Genomic DNA, 14,384 nt, shown 5'->3' with positions numbered 1-14,384 from the left:
ATCCAAAGTCACACATATAGTAGGGTCACATACAAGATTAGAACCCAGGTCCTCTAATTTATTACTAGTTTGGCTTCAGGACAATATATTTTCCAGTCAAAGCAACTTTCAAAGACAATCAACAAAAATATAGTGCTGTTGCAATCTGTATCCAGAGAGAGAATAACCATTCCAATGAAACCACCATTCCTTGAAGTATTAATGAAATAGTAGAATGAATAGCCAAATCCCTTATGGCAACCTAAGGTATAATATAATATAGATTTAGAGGGAGCCATCTGCAGATTTTACGTAGGGGTAGAAGAATTCAGTTTTGCTTAAAAGAGGATAAGTCCAATGTAATAATTTTTCCCTTTGTAGCTTTGTGTCTTTGGACCGTATGTTGTCTTACCCTGCAGACCTAAAATAGGAAACTTGAGACCAATAATTTTAGATTCCCATTGTATTTTTACTTTAAAGAACTCAGAGAGTTTCCCAGGGATCACAAATTAGAATCTCAGATAGTATAACTCTGTGGCATCTGACTCTTAGCAATTACGTTCTTCAAGTATAATACACAGAATGAAAAACTACCCTGCTGTGAAGCCTTCCCCAAGAAACACAACCAGGAAGCAAAGCAAGAATAACACAGAAAGTAGCTGAGGAACTGAAAGGTCAGGACCTTCTTTTCCCCAGACTAAACAGAAAGTTGGGAGCGAGAGACAAGAGAGATAAAATATATTTATTTGGGTAATGTATATCCTTCAAAGTAATTAGATTCATTTTAATTTATGTTCTCCAAGAAACAAATACTGTATTGTTTTTGCAGTCTGTTTCTTGGTTTAAAAAAGCTGGTTTGTTTTTCAGTTTGGTTCAGCTCACTTAACTGCAGAGAAAAGTAACTGAAGGATAAAATATTTTGAAATAAATTCGTATTCTGCTTTCCTTGGTTGTTTCCAACTCTCAGTTCTATAAACATCCATAAAGAATACAGCCTCTTTTGTGAATACTACAAAGAAACAAAGATAAACATATTTTTATACTAGGACTGTTCTTCTTATCCACAGAGACCAGACTTTCCCTTAAATTATTTCTAACCTGTGAAATCAGCTGTTCTGCTTAGTGCTTTCTGTGCTAAGAAAAACAGAAGGAAATCTAGTGAAAGTATACATTTCTGTGACATCTTAGAAAGCGGCACGGGCTGTACTTGTATGACAACGAATGCAATGTTAATGTCCCACAAGCTTATTGGTTACCTTTTGTCTACGACAGAACTGTGGCATTTCTCAAACACAATCCCAGTGTTTCCTGTCTCTCTCTTTTTTCCTCTTCTCCCCAACAGATGACTTGAAACAGAATCTTATGCCAGATGTTTGTGTGTTAAATTTCATTAAAAAAAGAAAAGAAAGCATCAGAAATCAATGCAAAATGTATGTACTCAAGTACCCAAAAGGGGTCTGCTTAAGTAGTTGTGCAGTGTACATTTTCCAAAAGCAGCAATACCTCTGGAAAAGCTAATACCCAGAATCCATTACACATTAGTAACACATAAAGAAGGAAGGCAGAGGGAGTTATCCCAGCGTGCAGATCCCTAATGTCAATTCGTGTTTAAATTTTGTCCTTATTTCCTAATGGTGACTTCTACAGGCAGAAATGACAGTATTTGAATAATTGCAACAATAGTATACTCTACAGATCATCTCCTGTTACAACAAATATCATTACAACAAAATTTCTATATAGCAAAAATATTTCCAAACTCTGAACAATGCCTTATTTAGTGAACAGTATTTGGTGCCAATAAAATTCCACTTTAAACAAAGAACTTTAAAAGTTTCTTAGAAATGAATTTATTCAAATGGTATGTGATTCCCTATTTTGTACTGGTAAATGGTTTTGTTTTAACATCTTTATTCTCTACAAAGATAAAAAAAAATTATTCCAAGTATAAAAACTCATGGGAAGGCCAAGAAACTCCTCAGGGTAGCCCTTTTATAGCAGGCTCAACTTCTTCATTAGTTTTTATTTTAATTATTATGTAACTGTACAAAAAGAGCCCTTAAGTTATTCAGTGCACTCTCTCATTGCTGCTTAGTTCCTGGTATAATTTCAACTTATATCACCAAAAGGAAAGTTATTTTCTCTACTTTTTACCATGTCCAAGGGAAAACTTTTTTGCAACCTTCATCAGGAAACTATTTCCGTGTCTGACTACCCTTAATATCAGAAAAATCTAATCATAAATTTAGTGCCTTCCTTCTTATACTATAATTGTGAGAATAGTGAATAGCCAATCACTAAGCTACATGTCACTTTTCTTAATTTTGTGGTTTTAGCTCCACTGAATTTAATGAATATATGATTAAGAAAGCAGTATGAAATAATAATAAGAACATGAAACTAGGTTCTGGTCCCATATCTGCCTCTAAATGGAATCTTGGGCTGATCATTAAACTCCTTTAAGTATTAATTTCCTCATTTAAAAAAATAAGATATAATAAGGACAAGCTATAATGTAATTAGGATTATGTATAATTGTTATATGTAATATATATACATAAGGGCTAAGCTAGATAGTCTTTAATGTCCCATATAACCCTAAAGTTTGATAATTTTACTTTCGTAGCATCGTTATACTTTACAAACAGTACATTTTGAAGTTGAACTTGCTTCTCTTTCAGTAATGAATAATTTTCTTCCTCCCCCTACCCTGCCTTTTTTAAGCATATCCATTATACTCTCCAATTAAAATCTAAATTTTTTATAATGGGTCATTTCTATTGACTGTAGCTTTGAGAGATGCTAGCACTACCTTTCTTTTTGGAAGTTTTAAAGATGATCCCTTGGTAAGGAATATCTGTTCAAAATGAGCAGATTTACTGTGACTTAGTTATGCTGGATCATAGGCCAACTTTCTTAAGATGGGACATCAAGGCAGTGTGCCAGAATGCCTGCAGAAAAACCATTTATGATAACCAACAAAACAGTTCATTGCATCTGTGATGATTAATGAAGATTAAACATATGCTGGCCTCTTCCTTTCTGAGAAAAATCTCTTTCTATCTTTTGTTTAGTTCCACCCCATATTATGGGAGAAGAGCAGAATGTCTCTGTCTTCATTAACCAAGCTGTGGAGCTACACTGTCAGGGCAATGCTATTCCCCCACCCATTTTGACTTGGTTAAAAGATGGTCGACCCCTGCTAAAGAAATCAGGCCTCAGTGTCTCAGAAAATGGAAGTGTTTTGAAGGTAAAATTAATATATTTACTCTATCTTGTGCTTTTTCCAAGTTCATAATTCAGTTAGTAGCTGCTTAAAAGTTATTGAATTTTATCAAAATGCTATTAACTTTTTCCCAGAAAAGTCCAAGTACCATTTCAGGGACAATATAAGATTTTTGCACTTCATGCTTAAATAAATATAAGCGTTAAATCATACATCTCTCTATTTTTTAGGTATAACCCTTTTTGATATTTACTTTGGAATCCTTAAGCATATGTCACCAGAGATATATAGTTTCATCCTCAGTGAACAAATATTCGTTAAGCAAATACTTTGCAAAATACTAAGCAAAATTATTTTAGATCCTTTAAAATAACAAAGACATGATTTCTGCTTTCAAAGAGCTGACAGTCTAGTTAAGTAAATGAGATAAATATGTAAAAAGTTAAATAGCTTTACTTTCTGTCATTTGTGAAAATGTGCTCTCAAGAGGGGCAGCTAGGTGGTGCGGTAGATAGAGCTCTAGCCTTGGAGTCAGGAGGACCCAAGTTCAAATCTGGCTCCAGATACTTGAAACTTACTAGCTGTGTGACCCTGGGCAAGTCACTTAACCCCAATTGCCTCATCAAAAAAAAAAAAAAGAAAGAAAAAAATGTGCTCTCAAATAAAAACACAAGGCCAGCAAAGTCTTTTTTGACACTCAAAATTCAAAACATTCACAATTAGAAAATAAACATAGCTATTGAAATAAAAATTGTTTAAATTATTCATTTTTAATAGTTTTGTAAATGAATATAATTAAGAAAGCAATGGATTCGTTTTCATCAAATCAATGAAATCTATTTTAAGATCTTACTGTTCCATGTTTTACTTTAAGGACACAATTAGTGAGTGAGAAAGAACAGCAAATATGCTGTCTCTTTATTTCTATATGTATGCATATATTTTTATATTTTAAAATGCATTTTAAATATTAGGTATATAAATGTGTATGTGTGTATGTAAATATACTGTATGTATGTATATTGCCTGCCTCACTGAAGCGCGGAGGTAACCATGCTCAAAGCTATGCCATTATTACATACAAATTCTGGCAGATTTTAACAAGCTGTAAAGTCATCAAATATGATTGTGGTAACTGAATACATCTGCAGCTCAAGGGCAAAATGATGAATTCTTTGGCTCTGGTAACCCTGAAACAAAGAAAACTAGAAAATGCCCCTGTCCTGTGCAATACCCTTTCACATCTGAGCAATGATGTTGTATATCAGAAATGGATTGAAGACTAAGAATCACAATGTTTTTAGACTTATAAATATTAATTTAACTGTTGATACACCAAATGGGAAAGCTTTGTGTAGCAATGGGAGGAACTAAAACCATACTGATACTGATATCATCAGTATAAAAGAAACCAGAAACTATAAAGAAGTTAGGTATATGAACTGAACAAGTTGTGGTATATGATTGTGATGAGCTCAGTGATCTTAGAAAAACATGGAAAGACTTGCATAAAATAAAGAATAACGAAATATAGTGACAGCAGTATTGTTTTAAGAACTACTCTGAGCAAATAAACAATTTTGACTATTATAAATACCCAAATTAACTATAAAGGACATGAAGACGCTATCTGCATCCAGAGAAAGAACTGATAAATAGAAGTATGTATAGAATAATTTTATACATATGTATGTATGTGTGTGTATATATATATATATATATATATATATACATACATATATATATATGTGTGTGTATACACACACACACATATATCAATTTGTGTCTAACGATAGCCATCTCTAGGGTGGGAGGGAGGAAGAAACAAATTTACATGTTAACTTTATTATATATTTTAAAGGAGTATCAAGCTGTACATAACAGACTTGCAGTTTCTTGTGCAGTCATCATTTTTATTATATTATGTCATAGAAATGCTTGTTTTATTCCATAAATTAAAATAAATAAATAAAAGTATTCTTTTAGAAAAAGAAGTTAGGGCTCAGTGGAAAGAGTGGTCAGACATTTCTTTTAGAGGGGAGGTAAGAAACACAATTTAATGGGATATTTGGTCATTTCACCTAACCCTATTCATAATTAGTATAAAGACCACCAGAAAGTAAGCTTACCATGCCATAAGCTGAGCATGAAAAATACAGAGAAGTATAGAAAGACTGATGCAACTGATACAAAGTAAAGAGAATCAAGAAAATAGACGATAACTAGAGAAATGTAAAGAGCAACAACAAAAACTCATACTGAACTCTAGATATAATGACCCTGAAAAAAAAAAGAGATGAGAAAATACAGTTATCTCCCTTCTTTGCAGAGGTGAGAGACTGTTCAGACTGGTTGGATTATGCTGAAATACTTTGTTTTTCTCTTTTTGGCCTCTGGAAGGAGCTGTAATGAAGGTGATATAAAAGCAAAAGATTTTTCAATAAAAATTAAAACAAAAAAGAAAATAGTTGCAACTTAGGTACCACTGTCAGTTGTAGAGTATAAAGAATTTTTTTTATGTTGTCCTTTGCTTTCTTCATGAAACTTATCCCATTCTGAACTTTATCACTCCTGAAAATATTGTAATAAAACTTACCCACGCTTTTCTCGTAATCCTCTATTACTTTGCCCTTGTATCTTTACATATCTTTTTTTTTTAATCTAAGTTCCTTCAGATGTGGTGGTACATGCCAGTAATTCCAGCTAGCAGGAAAGCTGAGATTGGTGGATCCCTTGAGCTCAGGGATTATGAACTGTAGTGGGTTTCCTATGAATCCACTTTAATCTTTTCTACTCCTTATAAGATTTTTCTTCCCTTTGTGTATTCAAAATTTCATTCTTGAAAGTTTCCTAACCCACTTGACCTTACTTCCCTGTAGAATCCTAGTCCATGGGATTATATTTGTACTTCTTCTGAATGCTTTGAAATCAGATCTCCAAAATCTAGGCAGTATTTGTCACACTATGCCTGGCTTTCCTTTTCCTTTTCTATTCCAGAGGGAGGGGTCATTTTTTTTTAAAGTTCCCATCATTTCCACACCAGTAGCCATTTCCTGTTGATTGCTAGACAAAGATTTCCCATTTACAGTATCAGCAATTGATATTTATAGGTCTAAAAACTCTGTGATTCTTAGTGCCTTCCATTCCATTTCTGATTTCAGTAAACTCTGTACAGATGTCTCCCAGATCTATATAAAGTCTTTCTCCTGAGCTTCAGTATCATGTCACCAACTGCTATTGTACATTTCAAACTAGATATCGTATAGACATCTCAAATTCAATATACCCAAAGCAGAACTCATTATCTTTTCCTCAAAAAACCCACCGTTGCCTCAAAGTTCCCCATTTCTGTTGAAGGCTCCATCATTCTTTTAGATACCCTGTTCAAAAACCTCTGCTTCTCACTCCTTTTCACTGCATAGATCTAATCAGTTTCAAAGTATTAGTGGTTCTACCTCCACAGTGTCTTTTTCATCCCTCTCTTCTCTCCATGACAAGTTTACCATTCTAGTTCAAGTCCTCAGCACCACTCACCTGAAATACAGTAAAAGCCTTCTAACTGTTATTCCTGCCTCTGTCTCCCTTCTCCAATCCATGCTCCCCACAGCTGCCAAAGTGATATTCTTAAAGCACAAGTCTAACCACATCATTTTCATGCTTAGTGAACTCTAGTGGCTCCCTTATACCTCAATGATCAAATATTAATTCATTGATTTACAACCTAGCCCCAATCTCCTTTTCCAGCTATCATGATACATTACTACCCTTTGCATCCTCTTTGGTCCAGCCAAATTCATTTTTGACTGTTCCTCACACACAGCATTCCATCTCCAGTTTCTGTACATGCTGACTCCTATGCCTGGAACATCCTCTCGCCTCCTAGAACCCCTGGGGTTTGGTTTTTTTTTTCTTCAAATTGCAACTCAAATACCATGTTCTATACATAGACTTTCCTATTCTCCCCAGCTTCTAATTTGCTTCTTCTTTGTATGTACATAATTGGAGTACGTGTTGTCTCTTAGAATGTCTTTGATGACAGGGATTGTTTCATTTTTATTTTTTTTGTCACTGCTGCCTTTCAAAGTGCCTGATATATATTATGTACTTTATGAATACTGGTTGATTGATCAATTATGATTGAGAATCAGAATAGAATTTACTTTGATTGGTTTCTCCACCCTTTGATGAATAAAATTGTTTGTAAAAAAATTCAAGCATTTATTGGCTCTTTGCTTTTGGGTCATATTCTAACGGATATCTGCATAAGTGAAGTCCCCCATCACTTCTATATCATGACAGACTTTTAATTTGTTTCCCAAATTCCTTTCTTCTATAGGTGGTCTGTCATATAGCCCAATTACAAAGTCATTTTTGTTTTCGCTCAATTAGTCTTCACCCAAATGCTCCCCACTATGCTTCCTTGTTCTGATTTTTGGCTTTCCTCACATAAGTATTCCTTAAGATACTTAATCAAGTATATTTTTAGCTACTCATGTGTATTTATGCCCCAGTTGTTAATTATTCTTAAGACCTTTATAGCCAATATCACCTCTTAAAAACTTGACAGCTATATCTTATTTCTATTTCCTTATCTCAGCAAATTTATATTCGTATCTTAAATCCTTTCCTTTTTCCCACTGATCTTTTGTTTCACTAATTAGTTTACTTTACATTACCTTCTTAACTATCATCTTTTCCTTGAGTCCTCCCATTAGATCCTACCACTTAAAAATTCTTTTTCTTCCTTTAAAGTGAGTCTTCTTTCAAAGTTAGCCCTCAGAGTGAAATAGCTTTCTTTGGTTTGTCCTCAAGTTGTCCTAAATGTCTCCTCCCCTAACAATTTGTGGCCTTTCAAAGTACAACCTCACCTCCCGTACTTTACCTATTCCACCCCACTCACCATTAGAGTTTCTTGAATTGTATTGGAAATAGCATACATTAGTTATATGAAATATCTAGCTGTAATTTAGAAAAACTTTCTGGGTCTTAATGCAGTAAGGGGATCCATTACTGTATAAATTGGCTTGAGCATACACTCTGAGAAAAAAGGATGTTTGATATTTTTGAAGTGTGTAACAAACCAGATTAATATGAAAAAACTAAATCAGATTAGATATGAAATCCCTAACCTTTTCAACTTGAAATTAACTAATTTAGATAATAATTTTCTTTTCAGATTGAAGGAGCACAGGTTCAAGACACTGGCCGCTACACTTGTGAAGCAACAAATATTGCTGGGAAAACTGAGAAGAATTATAATGTCAACATTTGGGGTAAGGGTGATCTACACTGGTCCAAGAAAAGCAAAAGACAAGTCTGGCTATTTATCAGTTTATTCTTTTCTGTGAGTTTCCAGAGGGCAAATAACAAAGGTTGCCCAATTTCATTTATTTGTACCTACAAATATGAATACATAATCATTGCTTTAAGGTGACGATTAAATGTGTATCAGATAATTATTTAAAGATAAGTTATATGATTTTTAATAGTAGATATACTGTGATACAGTAATTGTATTATCAGGCCTTTTAGAATGAGAAAACTGAGGTTCAGAGTTTTGTTTTGGTTTTATTTGGTTTGGTTTGGTTTGGTTTTTTTAAACTGAGTCTCTCCATCTCCCACTCAGGTCAGAAGTCTGAGGGCTACTGGTGAGCCACTGTCTACTCTGATTGACACAGGAGCTCTACTCCACTTCTGACCTGGGCTGCTTCCTTAGGCAACCATGTTAATGCTAAATGTAGAGTAGATACCCTATTGGCTCAGCTTACAGCAGTTCAGAACTCCAGATATCTGCCAGCCTCGACCTTCTCAGTAGCAAGGATTACAGGTGTAGGCCCATCCCTGAACCTGGCAGGTTCAGAGAATTTTATTGACATGAACACAATCATAACCTTAGCAAGTATAGAAGCATCATTGTTTATCAGACAGTGTCCTTAAAGCTCAAAATATTCTCACAGGATAGACTGTTTTCAGTGCAATGGTTGTAGTTCTTGTCAATGCCACCAGTTCTTGTCAATGCCATCTCTTTTAGGTCAATTTATTTTCACTTCAAAAAAATGGACAAAATTTCTTTAAAATAAATGTTTTATAATAGAAGTTAATTTTATGCAAAGACATAGAAGCCAGCGAAAAGTACATTTCTTTTCCTTTATTTTGTCTTCATATACTTTTTAAAAATTCGCTTTTGGTTAAGAAATTACTGAAATAGAGGGGAAGAAAATATCAGGGCAGTATTTAATGCTCCACAGTCTAAATATCAGGAAATTTATTCTAAATTTGAGCATTAATGGACCTGATTCTTCAGATTATATCAGAGTTACTTTTCTTCATGGTGTGTGAGAGAGGAACAGGAAAACACCCATGAGTGTTCATCTACGTGAAATAGATGGCCTCTTCCAGGATCTGAGCAATGTTGCCAATTTTGCTCTTTCTCATTTACCACAAAGAACTAATTTTTCAATCCTTATTCCAGGAGTATGCAAACTGTGTAATTTTTTTTCTTTTTAAATGGCCACAAGGTAAGTTCCAAATTATTTCATATTTTATTATATTCTAACATACTTCAAAGTGTATTCCAAAGACAAAATGAGGGAAACATTTGCTTGTAAGCCTGATTAAGTTTGCTTTTATCCTTCATGTTAATGTAAGGAACATTCTAATATCATTTTTCAGTTAAGAGGAAAGATATTTTTAATCTTACTTAGCTTCATATTTCTTCATCTTGACCAGTCAACTGAAAAAACAAAAGTTTTCTGTAAAAGCAATTTATGGCTTCCATTTTAGAATTATATTCCCTGTTCACACTCTGGGACCAGAACAGGGACTGGCCATATTTTTGAGCTGTAAATCCAGCTCAGTGCTTCCATCTGACATTATATTTGATCCTTAGAGAGAAAGGGGCTAGTTAGCAAACAATTTTAAACGTCAAACAGGAGTTTATATTTGACCCTTGAAGTAATGTGGAATCACTGGAGTTTATTGAGTAGAAGTGACATAGCCAATGTTATATATCTGAGAGTCATGGAATAATACTGCAATGTCCTAAATAAGGGAAGTTGAGGATCACCCAAATGGCAATAGAGAGATACATGGTAGTGTGACCTGACTACAATATAGTACAAGCAAGTAATTATGTAAAAGAAAGAGGAAAAAATGATGTAATCAGAAAAATACATGCTTATAAAAGAGGAACTGATCACATTGAAAGAGTGATTGATAACAAATGGGCAGCCCATGTGCTCCATAAATACCCATACAGTGTCAAGAGATGAGGAATGTTCTGCAACATGGAAGACATATAGGTCTGTATGGACCATATTAGCATAGGATGATCAGACTTGAATGTTGAGATATTCATTGTACTCACATCAATGAGATCTTTGTGAAACGTAGATTATATCATAAGGGATCAATTACTTTAATTAAAGTAGTAATTGAACTGGCAAAACTAGCTACATCTTTACTATGTATGTCTCTCTTGTTCCCCAGTGACTATGTTGTCATTGTTCAGTTGTGTCCAACTCTTTGCAACCCCATTTGAGGTTTTCTTGGCAAAAATATTGGCATGGTTTTCCATTTCCTTCTCTAGTTCATTTAACAGATGAGGAAACTGAGGCAAACAGAATTAAGTGACTGACCCAGTGCCACGTAGCTAGTAAGTGTCTGAAGCCAGATTTGAACTCACATCTTCCTGACCCTATGCCTGGTCCTCTACCCACTGTATCACCTAGCAGCCCAGTGACTACAGTAACTCAGAAAATCCTGGGATACTGAGAATTGAGAAAGGAAACAGTCTTTTAGGTTGTTTTTCTTACTTTGCCTCAGTAATGAGATAGACTCTTCCATTGCCTAAAAACCACTAATGGAGAATATTTATCACATTATTACTCTCATTTCTAGTAACCTTCAGGAATTTATCATCATCACCAGGGAGTTAGATCTCTGAAGACCTTTATTTGCCAAATCTTTGTTAACTTAGTTTAAAAGTAGGGTCCATTATATGTCCTTGAACATAATAAAGATATGTTTCTCAAAAATGTTCATTAATCCTACATATCACTAATGTGCCATAGTTATTTCCATATTGTTAGTCTCAGTTGATGAGGTTATAAATTTGTTATGGTTTTGACATTGTTTTTAACTAATCCTCATATGACATGATCTCAAGGCCCTTTATTATCCTGCTCGCTCTTCTCTGGATACACTCAGCTTATTCATGTCTTTATTAGTTCTGGTGCCCAGAATTGAACAGGGTGCTTCAACTGTGACCTTACCAGGAAAGTGAACAGGGGGACTATTATCTCCTTATTCTTGGAAACTGTGCCTGTCTTAATGCAGCACAAAATAACAGTAACTTTTTGCCCAGACACCGCACTGCTGACTCTTATTGCGCTTTTAATCCACTAAAGCTCCCAGATCTTTTCAGACAAACCCCTATCTAACCATGCCTCCTCTATTCTGTACTTCTGAGGCTGAATTTTTTTTTAACACAAATATAATTTGTGACATTGATTCTGATTGAATTTCATCTTACTAGATTAAACCCAACATTTTAACCTGTCAAGATTTCTTTTTAATCCTATCTCTGTTATACAGTTTGTTAGCAAATCCCCCTTCTTTTCTATAAGCTGCAAACATAATGAGCATCCTGTCTATAACTTGATCCCAGTCACTGATGAAAATGTTAGAGAGTACAGGACCAAACACAGATCCCTGGGGCACTCCACTGGAGAAAGACCTCCTCCAAAGTTGACGTTGAATCATTAATGATGATTGGCACTGATATTAATTGGTTTTACCATAGTGACAAAGCTACTAAGGAAGTCATAGAGGCAGAATCTGAATCCTCATCTTCCTGATTCCAAATCAAGCCTCAGTCACTGTGTCATACTGCCTCTAATCATCTTGGAACTGTAACAACAGCAGCACCCACAGCTCATGTTTCTGTAGTGCTTTAAAGGCTGTCAGAGTTCTCACATCAAATTGCTGTAGTTCAAGGTACTATTATCCCTGTTTTACAGAGAAGAAAACAGGCTCAGAGAGTATGAATGACTTCTCAAAATCCTATCATTCCAGAGTTAGGAGGGGGGAGGGAAGGGAAGGGAATAAGCATCTGTGTAGTGTCCGCTATCTGTCAGTCTCTGTGCCGAGTGCTTTACAGATATCTGATCCTCACAACAACCCTGCAAGGCAGTTGCTGTTATTATTCCTGTTTTATAGTTGGAAAAAACTGAGGCAAACAGAAGTTAAGTGACTTGCCCACAGTTACATGGTTAGTAAGTGCCCAGCGGCCATGTCAGGACATAAACACAAGTCATCTGACTCTAAGACAGTCTCCCTTTCCATTATACAAACATTGCCACTGATATACAGGGCTCAAAAGAGTCCAAAAAGAAATCTGTAAAATCCATGTATGGCAATAATCTTTCTCCCTCTTCTTTACCCCAAAACATTGATGGAATACTTTGCTTAGGTTTATAGAAATCTTCTTACCCTTAGGGAAGCATCTGGTAAACTTCCTTAAGAAGAACTAGGACAAATGATCACATCAACTAAAAGTCTATTATTCCTCTCAAAACATCAGAACCCTTAGCTAATGTTAGAAGAGCATAGGAAACAGAAAATACCCCGGTTTTAAGAGCCCAGTGAGCATAAAGACTTCTGAATGTTACTAAAGTAAATATTAATGCTGGCAAGAAAGGTCATCTGTAGGGTGAGTTGTGCTGTTAAGGAGTGTGTTCTAGGTACCTTGTCCATTCATTCATTGACTTCCACTACTGTCATTTAATTTCATTCCCTTCCACCTACGTTGGAAGGAGTGTTAGAGTTGAAATTGGAGGACTTGAATTTAAATGCCAAGTTTGCTCCTTTCTTTACAGAATTGGTCTAGGTCCATTCAAGCCTTAAATCTGTGACTCTATGATGTACTTTCTTCGTATTGCTTTCTGACCCTCCCTGTACTCAAAATTTACTTCAGGGATTCTTAGACTCTGGCTGGGTGATTGATTCTGATTTTTTTAAGTAGTATTTTATTTTTACCAATTAAATGTAAAGACAATTTTTAACATTCATTTTTAGAAAAATTTAAGTTCCAAACTTTTTTCCTTCCCTCCTTTCCAACTTCCCTTCCTAAAATGGTAAGTAATTTGATATAGGTTATATAGGTGCAATCATGCAAAATATATTTCCATATTAGTCAAGTTGTGAAAGAAGAAACAGACCAAAATGGGGAAAGAACACATTTTTAAAAAGTGGAAATATTATGCTTCTATCTGCATTCAGACTCCCATCAGTTCTTTCTCTGGATGTACATAGCATTTTTCATCATGAGTTCTTTGGAATTGGTTTGGACTATTGTATTGCTGAGAAGAGCTAAGTCACTCATAGTTGAGATCGATTCTGATTTGATAGACATTCATAATAAGGCATAAATGGATAGTTAATGAGATAACAATCTAGATGACAATCATATTTGAACAGCTCTCAACTTGCCTTAGCCAGAAGAATAAGTTAGAATTTCAGGGACTGTGGCAGGTGAGGGGTTGGCATTTGAGAGCACTCTTGAAATCATATACCAGGTAGGTCACCATTTTATCTCTCTTCCCCAAATAGAAGAAATACTCTGCTCAAGTCATCTTCACCATTTCCATTCTTTCCCATATATGCCATGGTAAGCTTAGTCCTGAATGAGATAAGAGCTTTAAATTATAACAATTCATATCTTATAGGCCTTTTTATAAGAGGCAGCATGGTATATTTATTGGATTGAGAAATGGCTTTGAAACCAGGAACACAGGGATCAAGTCTCACATCTGACTTTGACTTGTGTGAGCCTGGGCAACACAATGCTTTAGGGAACTCTCTAAGACCCTATTCTTACCCCTTATTCTTTACAAAGAACTTTCTTTTTAACAACCTTGCGAAGTAGTTAATTCCATCCTCCTTTTACAGAGGAGGAAACTGAAGCTTACTAGGCAGAAGTTATGTCAAGGTCACATATCCAAGGTAGCATGACTAGTGTGATGCACTAGATGCCTAGTATAGCAGAGTGGATAGAATCCTAGGCTAGAGTCATGAAGACCTGGCTTTGAATCCTGACTCAGAAACTTTTTACCTGTGGGGCCTCCTTAAGCAAGTGATTTAAGCTCTCTGAGTCCCTTTTTCCTCATTTCTAAAATGG

At 35.1% G+C, this 14,384-nt stretch overlaps 1 protein-coding gene across 1 annotated transcript in view; it reads left to right on the top strand.

Moving 5' to 3' along the window:
* Nucleotides 1-14,384, top strand: part of HMCN1 (hemicentin 1) — a 495,504-nt gene that overhangs the window by 314,829 nt on the left and 166,291 nt on the right. Inside the window, 2 exon segments of the mRNA XM_020984406.2 lie at nt 3,054-3,229; nt 8,382-8,478. Of these exon segments, the coding sequence (XP_020840065.1) occupies nt 3,054-3,229; nt 8,382-8,478 (273 nt within the window).

This window comes from Phascolarctos cinereus, unplaced genomic scaffold, assembly GCF_003287225.1.
Source record: "Phascolarctos cinereus isolate Bilbo 61053 unplaced genomic scaffold, phaCin_HiC Scaffold_5;HRSCAF=322, whole genome shotgun sequence".
NCBI classification, from domain to species: Eukaryota; Metazoa; Chordata; class Mammalia; order Diprotodontia; family Phascolarctidae; genus Phascolarctos; species Phascolarctos cinereus.
This window is presented reverse-complemented; position numbering and strand designations above follow the sequence as displayed.